This window comes from Daucus carota, chromosome 3 (assembly GCF_001625215.2).
Source record: "Daucus carota subsp. sativus chromosome 3, DH1 v3.0, whole genome shotgun sequence".
In the NCBI taxonomy this organism is placed as follows: domain Eukaryota; kingdom Viridiplantae; phylum Streptophyta; class Magnoliopsida; order Apiales; family Apiaceae; genus Daucus; species Daucus carota.
Window position 1 is genome coordinate 53510438 of NC_030383.2, and position 19258 is coordinate 53529695.

The window sequence follows — 19258 nt, forward strand, 5'->3', positions numbered from 1 at the left end:
CATTCGCATCGAACATACAAAATAAAACTTGACATTGTGCTTGAGCTTTCAAACAACCCTGCATTCCTCCAAAACACTTGTATAGAAACCAAACATACAAAATGTAACATTAAAAAACTATGGCTTGCAAGTATTTCATACAAGTATTTATTTTACTAAACTATTGGGTTAAGTCCTTCCAATAATAGGTTTTATTTTACAAGTTGTTGTGGCATGTTTTTTATAACAAGTGTTGTGGAAATGTTATGGAACTCTCATTTCAACAACAATTGAATAACTATTGTCTAACACTCAATCACATATCGCCTCGATATTTAATAAAATATTTTCATAACAGACAAGGGGGATATCAACCAATTCTTCTTGCAGTGAGCTAAGACAACACTCTCGAATGGGAGGGCAACAACTTGGCGTTATAGCTCCCATGAAAATCATAAAAGCCAAAAGTATTACCGTCATGGGCGTAATTACATACATTACTGTACTATCCATTGCAGAGCTATTTCATTAGAAATCACAAGTTCAAGAGAACTATTTCATATCACTCTAGTTATGAGTAAAGATTTTTTGATGGTAACTTTAATATCCAACTGCTTTATTTTCACCGTATATTAGTTGTCTCCAAGTTGATGGATGGCATCATTCACAAGCTAAAAAAGATTTGTCCATGATATTTAATATCCTCAAAAAATCCGAAGGATGATTTTTTTTTTGTTACAGAACAACTCAAATTTTGTGGTTGTCATAACTCGAATATACTGAACTGTTAGTACAAGAAGATATGCTCACAAACTAATAAAGAAAACGAGGTGAATGATGTTTCATATCCATGAGTTGTAGAGAGTCTTATACATCCTTTGATTTGTACATGGCCAAATATTTCTATGGCTATTGAGATAGTGAGTAGATATGTGTCAAAAAACAACATAGAAGATCTTAATTCATAAAAGTTCTTTTTTGTGATGTTAATAGATTAATTTAAAAGAAATCTATATTAAATTGTTTGACTTTACATGTGAGGATGACAATTTGAATCCAAATAAGGGCATCATAAATTTATTAATTTGTTATAAGCATATTAGAAACAATACTCAAATCGTTGATTGCAAGACTATGTTTAATTATTTCTAAATAACAAAGCATTAATTGCTTACTCATAATGTATTTGCAGTGCAAGCAAAGTAATTTGTTAGAAGTAATCACTTTCAATGGTGAGAATCAAGCTTTCTTAAACCTTCCAACTCATCAAAATAGGCAAAGTCATAGTAATTTGATTTTAAAGCTTGAGAATTGAACTTCCTTAATTTATTAAAGTAAGCACAAGCATCTCCACATCAAAATCTCTAAAGTCAGTGAGATAAAACTGAAGTCCTTTGCATTCCATGAATGGTATATATATATGAATTATATTTTTATAAAGGTATGGACTCTAAATAGCGTGGTTGATATTTTTGGTTTTATTTTCTCACTTGATTTCAAAGATTGGGGGGCTATGTGACTCAACCACCTCCTTCTCACACAAAATACAAAAACTAAAAAGAACAAACTGCATTCAATATGAAAATTGGATAAGTTTGTGATTAAAATCACACCTGTAACAGTTGCGTTATTATTCTTTAAAATGAAAGATTTGGAATACAATAAGATAGTGGCATCGAAAATATTTTCTACGGTTTTAGTATTTTTCGCCCACCATCAATTCCACAACACTCGATGACATCAGGACAACAGCTGGGAGGGGGTACAAAAGCTGTGGTGAATGTCATGATGGCCATGACTACCATGATCACTAACACCAACTGCGCTACAATTTCATTTTTCCTTCCTTCTCTATAATAAGATCCTTTATAACAAAGTAATGATGTATTTCTTTTTTCTTTTGATGGTGAGTTGAATATCCGTGTTGTTTATCATGTATATTTATAGGGATAGTATTGAATGATAAATAATCCAAATCTATTAAGAAATTAATACAGAAGATATTTTCTAAAAATTATTCTAGAAAAGGGAGATATTAGTTCGTATCATTCATATTATTTATAGTCCCACAAGGAAACATATATTCTCAGGATTTTTGATGATGACAAAAAAGTATCACTTGAAATTCTTGGACATGTCGTTTTTGAACAAAAAATAGATTGGTGGCACAATTGTCTTTTTAAAAAAAAAATAAAAATCAAATTTTAAATATATTTTTTTCTTACTCAAAATTTATTTAGCAACTGTCTCATTTTTTTTATACTTCAACTTTTTACCGATACGACTACAAGCAAAATTGAAAAAGACAACTGATTTTGCAAGTTGTTTGAGCCATAGTTTTTCGTTGTCAGCCGCCGTCTCTTATGTATATCAGACAATGATACAAATACTATTGTGTAATTACCTTCCCATTACAGTCGAAATTACTTGAGAATTCACTTCAACATCCTCTTATACTCCTATACGCATATGAAAACGGAATTATACATCCATCTTTATTCACTTTGTAATCAACATACATGACTTCATCTTGGGAAATATGTTTTTTAAAATCATGAGAGATATTATCTTGGACCTTGAAGTTTTTTATTTGAGAAGCAAGAGAAATTATTTCCTCGTATTGAAAAATCCTAGTTATATACATCAGAGATAAATCTTCTTTAAATGTTCCTCCTCAAGGCTCGTATTGTCTAAAGCTAAATACTTAATTTTTACAAGGTTTTACACAAATACTGATGCTACCTCGTGATCAAAAATCGAAGGAGAAAATAAACGGATTTGTATAACCACAAAAAGAGCTTATTTAATAATAATTGGAACTGGCATATAACCAACTAGGCATCGCAAAACATGAACATTGTACAAGTAATGTATCATATGCAACATCTAATACTTAATATTAGTCAAATTCGTCTTATATAGAGGGAGTATACGTTTGTTCAATATGGGACTCGCAAATAGAGTTTGTGATATCGGGCAAAAGGAACCTCAAAATATATAATAAACGAAAAATTGTCGAAGAAAAGGAGGCCCATTTATCAATCCACAATTTCTAATTTATTAATTAATATGTAATTATTCAATTAAATTATAATTAAAATGGAGTGTCGGGCTTCGAGTAAAGACCTTTGAATATCATCCCTCTGGGCCTAAATTCATGGACAACCCACTCAAAACTATTCAAAAGCACATTGAAAGTCAGAGAAGGATCCAAATCTATCAGACAAATCACTACAAGGGTGAACATATTATTATCAAAGCATAAACCTACTCTATGGTAAACATGAAAACATCTATATGAACGACCACATCTCATAATACATGACTATGTTTTTAGGCTTAGTTCATTACATCTCTAAGGATATTTAAGCATCACATAAGGATCGTTTCAATTCCCAAAACACCAATGCACCCCTAGAAGGTTTGAAACTCGTAATTTATGACCCAATAAAAGTTAATCTAATATCTTTATGTACCACTTGATAGCATGTATGAAAGGAGATGATGAATATAAATTCTGACGACCATTTGAGCAGCCTCGACACCGTCCACCAATGTAGGGCCGATCTTCCACTCATCATTCAAGGACCTAGTTCCGAAGCCAATGAAAGTAGTGGTATTTCCAACACTCGAAATCTCACCACACCCACAAGGATTGGTCAGGGCTCAAATATCCATACTTAAACCTAACGACGTGTAACACCGGAGTTACATAATGGTACAACATCAACACATCTCCAATTACAAACACCCTCATTCGGCTTCAATACTCGACGACCGGCATACCTCATTCGCATCGAACATACAAAATAAAACTTGACATTGTGCTTGAGCTTTCAAACAACCCTGCATTCCTCCAAAACACTTGTATAGAAACCAAACATACAAAATGTAACATTAAAAAACTATGGCTTGCAAGTATTCATACAAGTATTTATTTTACTAAACTATTGGGTTAAGTCCTTCCAATAATAGGTTTTATTTTACAAGTTGTTGTGGCATGTTTTTTATAACAAGTGTTGTGGAAATGTTATGGAACTCTCATTTCAACAACAATTGAATAACTATTGTCTAACACTCAATCACATATAGCCTCGATATTTAATAAAATATTTTCATAACAGACAAGGGGGACATCAGCCAATTCTTCTTGTAGTGAGCTAAGACAACACTCTCGAATGGGTGGGCAACAACTTGGCGTTATAGCTCCAATGAAAATCATAAAAGCCAAATGAATTACCGTCATCGGCGTAATTACATACGTTACTATACTATCCATTGCAGAGCTATTTCATTAGAAATCCCAAGTTCAAGAGAACTATTTCATATCACTCTAGTTATGAGTAAAGATTTTTTGATGGTAACTTTAATATCCAAGTGCTTTATTTTCACCGTATATCAGTTGTCTCCAAGTCGATGGATGGTATCATTCACAAGCTAAAAAAGATTTGTCCATGATATTTAATATCCTGAAAAAATCCGAAGGATGAATTTTTTTTTGTTACAGAACAACTCAAATTTTGTGGTTGTCATAACTTGAATATATTGAACTGTTAGTACAAGAAGATATGCTCACAAACTAATAAAGAAAACGAGGTGAATGATGTTTCATATCCATGAGTTGTAGAGAGTCTTATACATCCTTTGATTTGTACATGGCCAAATATTTCTATGGCTATTGAGATAGTGAGTAGATATGTGTCAAAAAACAACATAGAAGATCTTAGTTCATAAAAGTTCTTTTTTGTGATGTTAATAGATTAATTTAAAAGAAATCTATATTAAATTGTTTGACTTTACATGTGAGGATGACAATTTGAATCCAAATAAGGGCATCATAAATTTATTAATTTGTTATAAGCATATTAGAAACAATACTCAAATCGTTGATTGCAAGACTATGTTTAATTATTTCTAAATAACAAAGCATTAATTGCTTACTCATAATGTATCTGCAGTGCAAGCAAAGTAATTTGTTAGAAGTAATCACTTTCAATGGTGAGAATCAAGCTTTCTTAAACCTTCCAAGTCATCAAAATAGGCAAAGTCATAGTAATTTGATTTTAAAGCTTGAGAATTGAACTTCCTTAATTTATTAAAGTAAGCACAAGCATCTCCACATCAAAATCTCTAAAGTCAGTGAGATAAAACTGAAGTCCTTTGCATTCCATGAATGGTATATATATATGAATTATATTTTTATAAAGGTATGGACTCTAAATAGCGTGGTTGATATTTTTGGTTTTATTTTCTCACCTGATTTCAAAGATTGGGGGGCTATGTGACTCAACCACCTCCTTCTCACACAAAATACAAAAACTAAAAAGAACAAATTGCATTCAATATGAAAATTGGATAAGTTTGTGATTAAAATCACACCTGTAACAGTTGCGTTATTATTCTTTATAATGAAAAAATGGAATACAATAAGATAGGGGCATTGAAAAGATTTTCTACGGTTTTAGTATTTTTCGCCCACCATCAATGCCACAACACTCGATGACATCAGGACAACAGCTGGGAGGGGGTATAAAAGCTGTGGTGAATGTCATGATGGCCATGACTACCATGATCACTAACACCAACTGCGCTACAGATTTCATTTTTCCTTCCTTCTCTATAATAAGATCTTTTATAACAAAGTAATGATGTATTTCTCTTTTGTTTTGATGGTGAGTTGAATATCGTGTTGTTTATCATGTATATTTATAGGGATAGTATTGAATGATAAAAAATCCAAATCTATTAAGAAATTTATACATAAGATCTTTTCTAAAAATTATTCTAGAAAAGGGAGATATTAGTTAGTATCATTTGTATTATTTATAGTCTCAGAAGGAAACATATATTCTCAGGATTTTTGCTGATGACAAAAAAGTATCACTTGAAATTCTTGAAAATGTCGTTTTTGAACAAAAAATAGATTGGTGGCTCAATTGTCTTTTTAAAAAAAAATTAAAAATCAATTTTTAAATATATTTTTGTCTTACTCAAAATTTATTTAGCAACTGTCTCATTTTTTTTATACTTCAACTTTTTACCGATACGACTACAAGCCAAATTGAATAAAACATCTGATTTTGCCAGTTGTTTGAGCCATAGTTTTTCGTTGTCAGCGGCCGTCTCTTATGTATATCAGACAATGATACAAATACTATGGTGTAATTTACCTTCCCATTACAGTCGAAATTACTTGAGAATTCACTTCAACATCCTCTTATACTCCTATACGTATATGAAAACAGAATTATACATTCATCTTTATTCACTTTGTAATCAACATACATGACTTCATCTTCGGAAATATGATTTTTAAAATCATGAGAGATATTATCTTGAACCTTGAAGTTTTTTATTTGAGAAGCAATAGAAATTATTTCCTCATATTGAAAAATCCTACTTATATACATCATAGATAAATCTTCTTTAAATGTTCCTCCTCAAGGCTCGTATTGTCTAAAGCTAAATACTTAATTTTTACAAGGTTTTACACAACAACTGATGCTACCTCGTGATCAAAAATAGAAGGATAAAATAAACTGATTTGTATAACCACAAAAAGAGCTTATTTAATAATAATTGGAACTGGCATATAACCAACTAGGCATAGCAAAACGTGAACATTGAACAAGTAATGTATCATATGCAACATCTAATACTTAATATTAGTCATATTCGTCATATATAGAGGGAGTATACATTTGTTCAATATGGGACTCGCAAAGAGAGTTTGTGATATCGGGCAAAAAGGAACCTCAAAATATATAATAAACGAAAAATTGTCGAGGAAAAGGAGGCCCATTTATTAATCCACAATTTCTTATTTATTAATTAATATGAAATTACTTACTTCAATTATAATTAAAATGGCGTGTCGGGCTTCGAGTAAAGACCTTTGAATATCATCCCTCTGGGCCTAAATTCGTGGACAACCCACTCAAAACTATTCAAAAGCACATTGAAAGTCAGAGAAGGATCCAAATCTATCACACAAATCACCACAAGGGTGAACACATTATTATCAAAGTATAAACCTACTCTATCTGTAAACATGAAAACATCTATATGAACGACCACATCTCATATGTAATACATGACTATGTTTTTAGGCTTAGTTCATTACATCTCTAAGGATATGTAAGCATCACATAAGGATCGTTTCAATTCCCAAAACACCAATGCACCCCTAGAAGCTTTGAAACTCGTAATTCGTGACCAAATAAAAGTTAATCTAATATCTTTATGTAACACTTGATAGCATGTATGAAAGGAGATGATGAATATAAATTCTGACGACCATTTGAGCAGCCTCGACACCGTCCACCAATGTAGGGCCAATCTTCCACTCATCATTCAAGGACCTAGTTCTGAAGCCACTCCCACAAGGATTGGTCAGGGCTCAAATATCCATACTTCAACCTAACGACGTGTAACACCGGAGTTAAATAATGGTACCACATCAACACATCTCCAATTACAAACACCCTCATTCGGCTTCAATACTCAACGACCGGCATACATCATTCGCATCGAACATACAAAATAAAATTTGACATTGTGCTTGAGCTTTCAAACAACCCTGGATTCCTCTCTAAAACACTTGTATAGAAACCAAACATACAAAATGTAACATTAAAAAACTATGGCTTGCAAGTATTTCATGCAAGTATTTATTTTACCTAAATATTGGGTGAAGTCCTTCAAACAATAGGTTTTCTTTTACAAGTTGTTGTGTCATGTTTTTTCTAACAAGTGTTGTGGAAATGTTATGGAACTCTCATTTCAACAACAATTGAATAACTATTGTCTAACACTTAATCACATATGGCCTCGATATTTAATAAAATATTTTCATAACAGACAAGGGGGATATCAGCCAATTCTTCTTGTAGTGAGCTAAGACAACACTCTGGAATGGGAGGGCAACAACTTGGCGTTATAGCTCCCATGAAAATCATAAAAGCCAAATGGATTACCGTCATCGGCGTAATTACATACAGTACTATACTATCCATTGCAGAGCTATTTCATTAGAAATCACAAGTTCAAGAGAACTATTTCATATCACTCTATATGAGTAAAGATTTTTTGATGGTAACTTTAGTATCCAAGTCCTTTATTTTCACCGTATATTAGTTGTCTCCAAGTTGATGGATGGCATCATTCAAAAGCTAAAAAAGATTTGTCCATGATATTTAATATCCTGAAGAAGGATGAATTTTTTTTTTGTTACAGAACAACTCAAATTTTGTGGTTGTCATAACTTGAATATATTGAACTGTTAGTCCAAGAAGATATTCTCATAAACTAATAAAGAAAACGAGGTGAATGATGTTTCATATCCATGAGTTGGAGAGAATCTTATACATCCTTTGATTTGTACATTGCCAAATATTTCTATGGCTATTGAGATAGTGAGTAGATATGTGTCAAAAAACGACATAGAAGATCTTAGTTCATAAAAGTTCTTTTTTTGTGATGTTAATAGATTAATTTAAAAGAAATCTATATTAAATTGTTTGACTTTACATGTGAGGATGACAATTTGAATCCAAATAAGGGCGTCATAAATTTATTAATTAGTTATAAGCATATTAGAAACAATACTCAAATCATTGATTGCAAGACTATGTCAATTAATTATTTCTAAATAACAAAGCATTAATTGCTTACTCATAATGTATTTGCAGTGCAAGCAAAGTAATTTGTTAGAAGTAATCACTTTCAGTGGTGAGAATCAAGCTTTCATAAACCTTCCAACTCATCAAAATAGGCAAAGTCATAGTAATTTGATTTTAAAGCTTGAGAATTGAACTTCCTTAATTTATTAAAGTAAGCACAAGCATCTCCACATCAAAATCTCTAAAGTCGGTTAGATAAAACGAAAGTCCTTTGCATTTCATGAATGGTATATTTATGAATTATATTTTTATAAACGTATGGACTCTAAATAGCGTGGTTGATATTTTTGGTTTTATTTTCTCACCTGATTTCAAAGATTAGGGGGCTATGTGACTCAACCACCTCTTTCTCACACTAAATACAACAACTAAAAAGAACAAATTGCATTCAATATGAAAATTGGATAAGTTTGTGATTAAAATCACACTTGTAACAGTTGCGTTATTATTCTTTAAAATGAAAGATTTGGAATACAATAAGATAGCGGCATTGAAAAGATTTTCTACGGTTTTAGTATTTTTCGCCCACCATCAATGCCACAACACTCGATGACATCAGGACAACAGCTGGGAGGGGGTACAAAAGCTGTGGTGAATGTCATGATGGCCATGACTACCATGATCACTAACACCAACTGCGCTACAGATTTCATTTTTCCTTCCTTCTCTATAATAAGATCCTTTATAACAAAGTAATGATGTATTTCTCTTTTGTTTTGATGGTATTTCTCTTTTGTTTTGATGGTGAGTTGAATATCGTGTTGTTTATCATGTATATTTATACGGATAGTATTGAATGATAAATAATCCAAATCTATTAAGAAATTAATACATAAGATCTTTTCTAAAAATTATTCTAGAAAATGGAGATATTAGTTCGTATCATTCATATTATTTATAGTCCCAGAAGGAAACATATATTCTCAGGATTTTTGCTGATGACAAAAAAATATCACTTGAAATTCTTGGAAATGTCGTTTTTGAACAAAAAATAGATTGGTGGCTCAATTGTCTTTAAAAAAAAAATCAATTTTTAAATATATTTTTTTCTTACTCAAAATTTATTTAGCAACTGTCTCATTTTTTTTTATACTTCAACTTTTTACTTATACGACTACGAGCAAAATTGAATAAAACATCTGATTTTGCCAGTTGTTTGAGCCATAGTTTTTCGTTGTCAGCGGCCGTCTCTTATGTATATCAGACAATGATACAAATACTATTGTGTAATTTACCTTCCCATTACAGTCGAAATTACTTGAGAATTCACTTCAACATCCTCTTATACTCCTATACGCATATGAAAACAGAATTATACATTCATCTTTATTCACTTTGTAATCAACATACGTGACTTCATCTTGGGAAATATGATTTTTAAAATCATGAGAGATATTATCTTGAACCTTGAAGTTTTTTATTTGAGAAGCAATAGAAATTATTTCCTCATATTGAAAACAAAGTAAGGGTATGGACTCTAAATAGCGTGGTTGATATTTTTGGTTTTATTTTCTCACCTGATTTCAAAGATTGGGGGGCTATGTGACCCAACCACCTCCTTCTCACACAAAATACAAAAACTAAAAAGAACAAATTGCATTCAATATGAAAATTGGATAAGTTTGTGATTAAAATCACACCTGTAACAGTTGCGTTATTATTCTTTAAAATGAAAGATTTGGAATACAATAAGATAGTGGCATTGAAAAGATTTTCTACGGTTTTAGTATTTTTCGCCCACCATCAATGCCACAACACTCGATGACATCAGGACAACAGCTGGGAGGGGGTACAAAAGCTGTGGTGAATGTCATGATGGCCATGACTACCATGATCACTAACACCAACTGCGCTACAGATTTCATTTTTCCTTCCTTCTCTATAATAAGATCCTTTATAACAAAGTAATGATGTATTTCTCTTTTGTTTTGATGGTATTTCTCTTTTGTTTTGATGGTGAGTTGAATATCGTGTTGTTTATCATGTATATTTATACGGATAGTATTGAATGATAAATAATCCAAATCTATTAAGAAATTAATACATAAGATCTTTTCTAAAAATTATTCTAGAAAATGGAGATATTAGTTCGTATCATTCATATTATTTATAGTCCCAGAAGGAAACATATATTCTCAGGATTTTTGCTGATGACAAAAAAATATCACTTGAAATTCTTGGAAATGTCGTTTTTGAACAAAAAATAGATTGGTGGCTCAATTGTCTTTAAAAAAAAAAAAATCAATTTTTAAATATATTTTTTTCTTACTCAAAATTTATTTAGCAACTGTCTCATTTTTTTTTATACTTCAACTTTTTACCTATACGACTACGAGCAAAATTGAATAAAACATCTGATTTTGCCAGTTGTTTGAGCCATAGTTTTTCGTTGTCAGCGGCCGTCTCTTATGTATATCAGACAATGATACAAATACTATTGTGTAATTTACCTTCCCATTACAGTCGAAATTACTTGAGAATTCACTTCAACATCCTCTTATACTCCTATACGCATATGAAAACAGAATTATACATTCATCTTTATTCACTTTGTAATCAACATACGTGACTTCATCTTGGGAAATATGATTTTTAAAATCATGAGAGATATTATCTTGAACCTTGAAGTTTTTTATTTGAGAAGCAATAGAAATTATTTCCTCATATTGAAAACAAAGTAAGGGTATGGACTCTAAATAGCGTGGTTGATATTTTTGGTTTTATTTTCTCACCTGATTTCAAAGATTGGGGGGCTATGTGACCCAACCACCTCCTTCTCACACAAAATACAAAAACTAAAAAGAACAAATTGCATTCAATATGAAAATTGGATAAGTTTGTGATTAAAATCACACCTGTAACAGTTGCGTTATTATTCTTTAAAATGAAAGATTTGGAATACAATAAGATAGTGGCATTGAAAAGATTTTCTACGGTTTTAGTATTTTTCGCCCACCATCAATGCCACAACACTCGATGACATCAGGACAACAGCTGGGAGGGGGTACAAAAGCTGTGGTGAATGTCATGATGGCCATGACTACCATGATCACTAACACCAACTGCGCTACAGATTTCATTTTTCCTTCCTTCTCTATAATAAGATCCTTTATAACAAAGTAATGATGTATTTCTCTTTTGTTTTGATGGTGAGTTGAATATCGTGTTGTTTATCATGTATATTTATAGGGATAGTATTGAATGATAAATAATCCAAATCTATTAAGAAATTAATACATAAGATCTTTTCTAAAAATTATTCTAGAAAATGGAGATATTAGTTGGTATCATTCATATTATTTATAGTCCCAGAAGGAAACATATATTCTCAGGATTTTTGCTGATGACAAAAAAATATCACTTAAAATTCTTGGAAATGTCGTTTTTGAACAAAAAATAGATTGGTGGCTCAATTGTCTTTTTAAAAAAAAAATCAATTTTTAAATATATTTTTTTCTTACTCAAAATTTATTTAGCAACTGTCTCATTTTTTTATACTTCAACTTTTTACCTATACGACTACGAGCAAAATTGAATAAAACATCTGATTTTGCCAGTTGTTTGAGCCATAGTTTTTCGTTGTCAGCGGCCGTCTCTTATGTATATCAGACAATGATACAAATACTATTGTGTAATTTACCTTCCCATTACAGTCGAAATTACTTGAGAATTCACTTCAACATCCTCTTATACTCCTATACGCATATGAAAACAGAATTATACATTCATCTTTATTCACTTTGTAATCAACATACATGACTTCATCTTGGGAAATATAATTTTTAAAATCATGAGAGATATTATCTTGAACCTTGAAGTTTTTTATTTGAGAAGCAATAGAAATTATTTCCTCATATTGAAAAATCCTACTTATATACATCATAGATAAATCTTCTTTATATGTTCCTCCTCAAGGCTCGTATTGTCTAAAGCTAAATACTTAATTTTTACAAGGTTTTACACAACAACTGATGCTACCTCGTGATCAAAAATAGAAGGAGAAAATAAACGGATTTGTATAACCACAAAAAGAGCTTATTTAATAATAATTGGAACTGGTATATAACCAACTAGGCATAACAAAACGTGAACATTGAACAAGTAATGTATCATATGCAACATCTAATACTTAATATTAGTCATATTCGTCATGTACAGAGGGAGTATACATTTGTTCAATATGGGACTCGCAAATAGAGTTTGTGATATCGGGCAAAAAGGAACCTCAAAATATATAATAAACGAAAAATTGTCGAAGAAAAGGAGGCCCATTTATTAATCCACAATTTCTTATTTATTAATTAATATGTAATTACTTAATTCAATTATAATTAAAATGGCATGTCGGGCTTCGAGTAAAGACCTTTGAATATCATCCCTCTGGGTCTAAATTCGTGGACAACCCACTCAAAACTATTCAAAAGCACATTGAAAGTCAGAGAAGGATCCAAATCTATCACACAAATCACCACAAGGGTGAACACATTATTATCAAAGCATAAACCTACTCTATCTGTAAACATGAAAACATCTATATGAACGACCACATCTCATAATACATGACTATGTTTTTAGGCTTAGTTCATTACATCTCTAACGATATGTAAGCATCACATAAGGATCGTTTCAATTCCCAAAACACCAATGCACCCCTAGAAGCTTTGAAACTCGTAATTCGTGACCAAATAAAAGTTAATCTAATATCTTTATGTAACACTTGATAGCATGTATGAAAGGAGATGATGAATATAAATTCTGACGACCATTTGAGCAGCCTGGACACCGTCCACCAATGTAGGGCCAATCTTCTACTCATCATTCAAGGACCTAGTTCCGAAGCCACTGAAAGTAGTGGTATTTCCAACACTCTAAATCTTACCACACCCACAAGGATTGGTCAGGGCTCAAATATCCATACTTAAACCTAATGACATGTAACACCGCCGTTACATAATGGTACAACATCAACACATCTTCAATTACAAACACCCTCATTCGGCTTCAATACTCAACGACCGACATACATCATTCGCATCGAACATACAAAATAAAATTTGACATTGTGCTTGAGCTTTCAAACAACCCTGGATTCCTCTAAAACACTTGTATAGAAACCAAACATACAAAATGTAACATTAAAAAACTATGGCTTGCAAGTATTTCATACAAGTATTTATTTTACTAAAATATTGGGTCAAGTCCTTCAAACAATAGGTTTTCTTTTACAAGTTGTTGTGTCATGTTTTTTCTAACAAGTGTTGTGGAAATGTTATGGAACTCTCATTTCAACAACAATTGAATAACTATTGTCTAACACTTAATCACATATCGCCTCGATATTTAATAAAATATTTTCATAACAGACAAGGGGGATATCAGCCAATTCTTCTTGTAGTGAGCTAAGACAACACTCTCGAATGGGAGGGCAACAACTTGGCGTTATAGCTCCCATGAAAATCATAAAATCCAAATGGATTAACGTCATCGGCGTAATTACATACATTACTATTGTTGGGAGTCACAGTGAAAATCACAGCAACAATGTATAGAGCAGTTATATTATATAAACAAGAGTAGGCCAACGAAACCACAACAATATAGCATGCACGAAGATCGTATACACAATAATCAGTGACTGATAAATTATGAGAAAAGAAGAGAAAGGCGCACCTTACACCGTCGCTAGAATTAGTATACAGAACAGCTGAGTCGCCTAGTCCTTCGATGAAGACTAGACTGTTCTTGAAGTGATTATTGCCCCACTACGCTGTGATGGGTAGTCGCAATATCGCTCCCAGGATAAAACAGCACAGACCGAACCGCTCACAGACACGAGTACGATCAACAGCGATCAACACCTCAGTTCGCCCGAGAACAGTATGTATATGTGTATATATCGGAGTAAAGGGTGAGAGAGTAAGAGAGAAGAATGAGAATAGTGTTTTTGTTTTTCCCGTGCTCCAACTCAAGTGTCGAGGCTCACTATTTATAGTGAGGCCAAGGCACCAACACACCGTCCAGATTCATTTGTCCAGGTTCAATGAATCTGTATCTGTCAAACATTCTGACCAGATTCATTTGTCCAGGTTCAATGAATCTGTATCTGTCAGACATTCTGACCAGATTCATTTGTCCAGGTTCAATGAATCTGTATCTGTCAGACATACTGACCAGATTCATTTGTCCAGGTTCAATGAATCTGTATCTATCAGATATACTGACCAGATTCATTTGTCCAGATTAAATGAATCACATTCTCATTTCAAGCTCTTTCAAGCCACTGTATTCAACTCTATTTCTCAATGGATTTCACTAAGAAAATGTCCCGGAAATTACATCAAGAACATATTAAAAAATATGCTTTAAACTTTCCATTTTCTAACAATCCCCCACAAATCCATATAGATATGCATATTAGTCCTCATCATGACTTGTTTTTCAGAGTAGGTACCCTTCCGGGTTTGAACCCTCCTAAGTCCCCTACTTCGATGGCTACCGGATATAGATGGATTGTTTCACCTTGAATCTCTATCCGTTGGGTGTAACCACACTCCATAGACGACGACAAGTCAAAGGCTATGGTGCCGATCTACGGCTTTGAGACATTAATGGTCGTGTCTCGATCCTGTTCGTCGAATGTTTCAAGGAATAACCCTTTCCTCTAATTGCGACCTCACAATTACATTCGCTTAGCTGGGCATCTCCAGAGATGTACTGCAACCATCTCGTCAAATGACTTGACCCCATTCAAAGTTCTAAAAACTCTTGCTATACTTGCAGTTTCAGTACCTTTTAGGTTTGCAGGGGATAGACTCAAATATATGAGAATCTACTTTGTAGTTAAAGGTACTACCGATCCACCCTTACAGCTTGTTTACCACATTGAATACACTTCGAGGGATCTCCTCTCAGATGTATTGGGTTCCCGCTGTAGATGAATCATGATGGGTTATCAGTCCCATCCCCAACCTTGACTTAAGGACAACAGCATGCTCAAGTCCTTTAGTCAGTGGATCGGCTATGTTATCTTGAGTTCCAATGAACTCAATAGCAATAGTCCGATCAGACACCAAACCCCTTATAGACTTAAGTCTAACTTGGATGTGTCTCTTTGTTTTAGCATTATACTTGGCACTTCTGATCTTGTCGATAGTTGTACGGCTATCACAATGAACAGAAATTGCCGGTAGCGGACGACTTACTACAGGTAACACAGACATGAGTCCATGTAACCATTCAGCCTCCGTACCCGTGGCATCCAATGCACACAACTCGGCCTCAAACGTAGACCGAGTTACTATAGTCTGTCTAGTCGACTTCCAGGATACTGCTCCACCCGCAAGGGTAAACAGATATCCAGTCACTCCATTGGAACCAGACTTCTTAGCTATCCAACTTGCATCACTATATCCCTCAAGCACACTCGGATATCTCCTGTAGTGCAACCCAAGATATATGGTGCCTTTCAGATATCTAAGTACTCTATCTAGAGCATCCCAATGAGTTCTGTTTGGACAGCTTGTATATCTTGCTAACTTAGACACAGAATATGTTATATCTGGTCTAGTACCATTAGCAAGATATTGCAAACTACCAATAATCTGAGAATATCTTAACTGAGACACAGGTACACCTGAAGCATTCTTGATAAGAGCAACTTTAGGATCATATGGTGTACTAGCAATTCTACAATTTGAATAACCATACTTCTCAAGTATAGATTTCTTTATATAATGAGATTGTGACAAGGTTATTCCCTCAGTTGATTGCGTCAGCTTGAGTCCAAGAATCACATTCGCCTCACCCATGTCCTTCATTTCAAAGTGTCTTTTCAAGAAATTCTTTGTCTCGTTAATAATCTCAATATTGGTTCCAAACAGTAGTATATCATCCACATACAAGCACAACACAATATGTTCATTTCCTTTAACCTTATAGTAGACACACTTGTCATTATCATTAACTATAAAATCAAAAGTCAAAACAGTGTCATCAAACTTTTTGTGCCAGTCTCTAGGTGCTTGTTTCAAGCCGTAGATGGATTTGACTAACTTACATACTTTCCTCTCATTGCCAGATGCAACAAATCCCTCAGGCTGATCCATATAAATCTTTTCTTCAAGATCACCATGAAGAAAAGCTGTCTTTACATCCATTTGATGGATGATAAGACCATGTACGGAAGCCAATGCTACAAGCATTCGGATCGTTGTCAATCTTGCAACAGGAGAGTATGTATCAAAGTAGTCAATACCTTCTCTTTGCCTAAAACCCTTAGCAACCAATCTGGCTTTATACTTATCTATTGAGCCATCTGGTTTCATCTTCTTTTTGAAGATCCACTTACATCCTATAGTAGAACACCCAGGAGGGAGGTCAACCAACTCCCATGTTCCGTTAGAAACAATAGAGTCAATTTCACTCTTCACAGCGCCTTTCCAGCGCCTAGATTCCGAAGAATCCATGGCTTGTCGGAAAGTCAAAGGTTCGTCCTCGACATTGTAAGTGATAAAATCACTTCCAAAGTCCTTAACTACCTTTGCACGCTTGCTCCTTCTAGGTTCCTCAACTTCATTAGGAGTAGAGCTACTAGTAGGATCTGCCCCCACATTTGTCATCTTTTCCACATGATCGGGAATAGAACTAGATGTGTGAGTAGGATCAACACTAGAAGAACTTTGAGGTATACCAGTCTTCATAGGGAAGACATCCTCAAAGAATGTTGCATCACGAAACTCAACTATCGTGTTTGCCACTATACCATCTATGTCAGATTTTAATACTAAAAATCTCATAGCTGTAGTGGTTTCGAGATAGCCCAGAAAGATACAGTCAACAGTTTTCGGCCCTAGTTTCTTTCTCTTCTGTTCAGGGACAAGTACCTTAGCAAGGCACCCCCACACACGAAGATACTTTAGACTAGTTTTTCTGCCTTTCCATAATTCGTAAGGTGTCTTGTCCATATGTTTCAGAGGGACTCTATTCAGAATATGGCAAGCCGTATTCAGAGCCTCCCCCCACATGTACTTAGGCAACCCCGAATTAATCAACATACTGTTAATCATATCTTTAAAAGTTCTGTTCTTTCGTTCTGCCACCCCATTAGACTCAGGTGTATATGGTGGAGTCACCTCATGAATTATACCATTGCTCTTGCAAAATTCATTAAAGGTGTTTCCCGTATATTCACCACCTCTATCAGATCTCAAACGTTTAAGTACTTTACCAGTTTGTGTTTCAACTTCAGTTTTAAATCTAATGAATTTTTCAAGTGCTTCATCTTTATGTTTAAGCAAATAAACATAACAATATCTACTACAATCATCTATAAAGGTAATGAAATATCTACAGTGTTCCTTAGTCAACACACCACCAAATTCACATATGTCCGAGTGCACTAAATCTAACAAGTCAGAATCCCTAACCACACTATGAAAAGGTTTCCTTGTTAGTTTAGCTGTCACACATACTTGACATTTAGTATTCTTATCAATGGCATGCTTTGGAATCAACTCTAAGTTCATCATATTCTTTAGAGCACCAAAATTTAAATGACCAAGCCTAGAGTGCCACAAATCGGATGATTCAATATTATTAACAGAAGGAGAAGCAATATCATTAATAAAACCGCCTAAAACAGGCTCCACATTTATTAAAAACAAGCCGTCTGACAAGTAGCCCTTGCCAAAAAACACACCAGTCTGAGTAATAACTACTTTATTACACTTTAAAGAAAGTTCAAAGCCATTTTTAACTAAACAACTTCCACTAATAATATTTCTACGAATCTCGGGAACATGATGCACTCTAGTAAGGGATAGAACACGCCCTGAAGCAAACTTCAGGTCCACGTTTCCTATTCCACGAACTTGAGCCGCACTAGCATTCCCCATCGTCACTGTCATCCCATGAGCCTGTTGATAAGATACAAACAGAGTAATATCAGCACAAATGTGCACATTAGCTCCCGTATCAATCAACCACTCATTAGACAGATAAGTGGAAAATAGTACAGGGTTGTACTTAACATACCCGTCATTGGTTTCAGAAGCAACAGCCTCACCAACAACCATGTTAAGCACAGGCCCATCAGTGGTTCCAAGCACAGTATTTGCTTGTGCTACCACCTCAGCTTTCTTTGCTTTCTTTACAGGACAGTCCTTACTCCAATGACCAATCTGTCCACAAGACCAACATGGTTTGTTGGCCTTTGATTTCTTAGCCTTGCCCTTGTCAGTTTTGGGCTTAGTGTTCACCTTCTTAGCGACAGACTTTCTTTTCTGTCCCACAGTCACTACATTGACCTTCGAGCTACCAGATTCAGTTGGCATCACATTTCCCTGTTTGGACTTGTGCTGCTCTTGCACAGTGATAAGTGGTATTTATACACACTTATAGGCCTTCATTTCCACTTAAATTGGTTGGTTGTACTTAAGTGTTTAGTGTCTTTTGATGTGTTTTTATTGTTTTTCTGTGCAGGTCACGAGTTGAGGTGATGAAGTGATTTTCTATCATTTTAGGATGGTTTTGGAGCATTATTTGCAAGAATAGAGAATTGTGGATTCACCGCGACTTGGGATTTTGTGGGTATATCTTCT

At 33.8% G+C, this 19258-nt stretch overlaps 1 protein-coding gene across 1 annotated transcript; it reads right to left on the reverse strand.

The window, feature by feature from the left end:
* Window positions 1-18227: 18227 nt before the first annotated feature.
* LOC135151320 (uncharacterized) lies at window positions 18228-18991 on the reverse strand. Its single transcript, XM_064089389.1, has 2 exons — window positions 18693-18991; window positions 18228-18574 (listed from the first exon to the last, which is right to left on the reverse strand). Exons 1-2 carry the CDS (start codon window positions 18989-18991, stop codon window positions 18562-18564), a joined length of 312 nt encoding a protein of 103 aa, XP_063945459.1. The 3' UTR covers window positions 18228-18561.
* Window positions 18992-19258: the final 267 nt, after the last annotated feature.

Bases quoted from the DNA above. Each gene is read 5' to 3' on its own strand.
- LOC135151320 (XM_064089389.1), bottom strand. From the start codon at position 18,991: ATGCCAACTGAATCTGGTAGCTCGAAGGTCAATGTAGTGACTGTGGGA.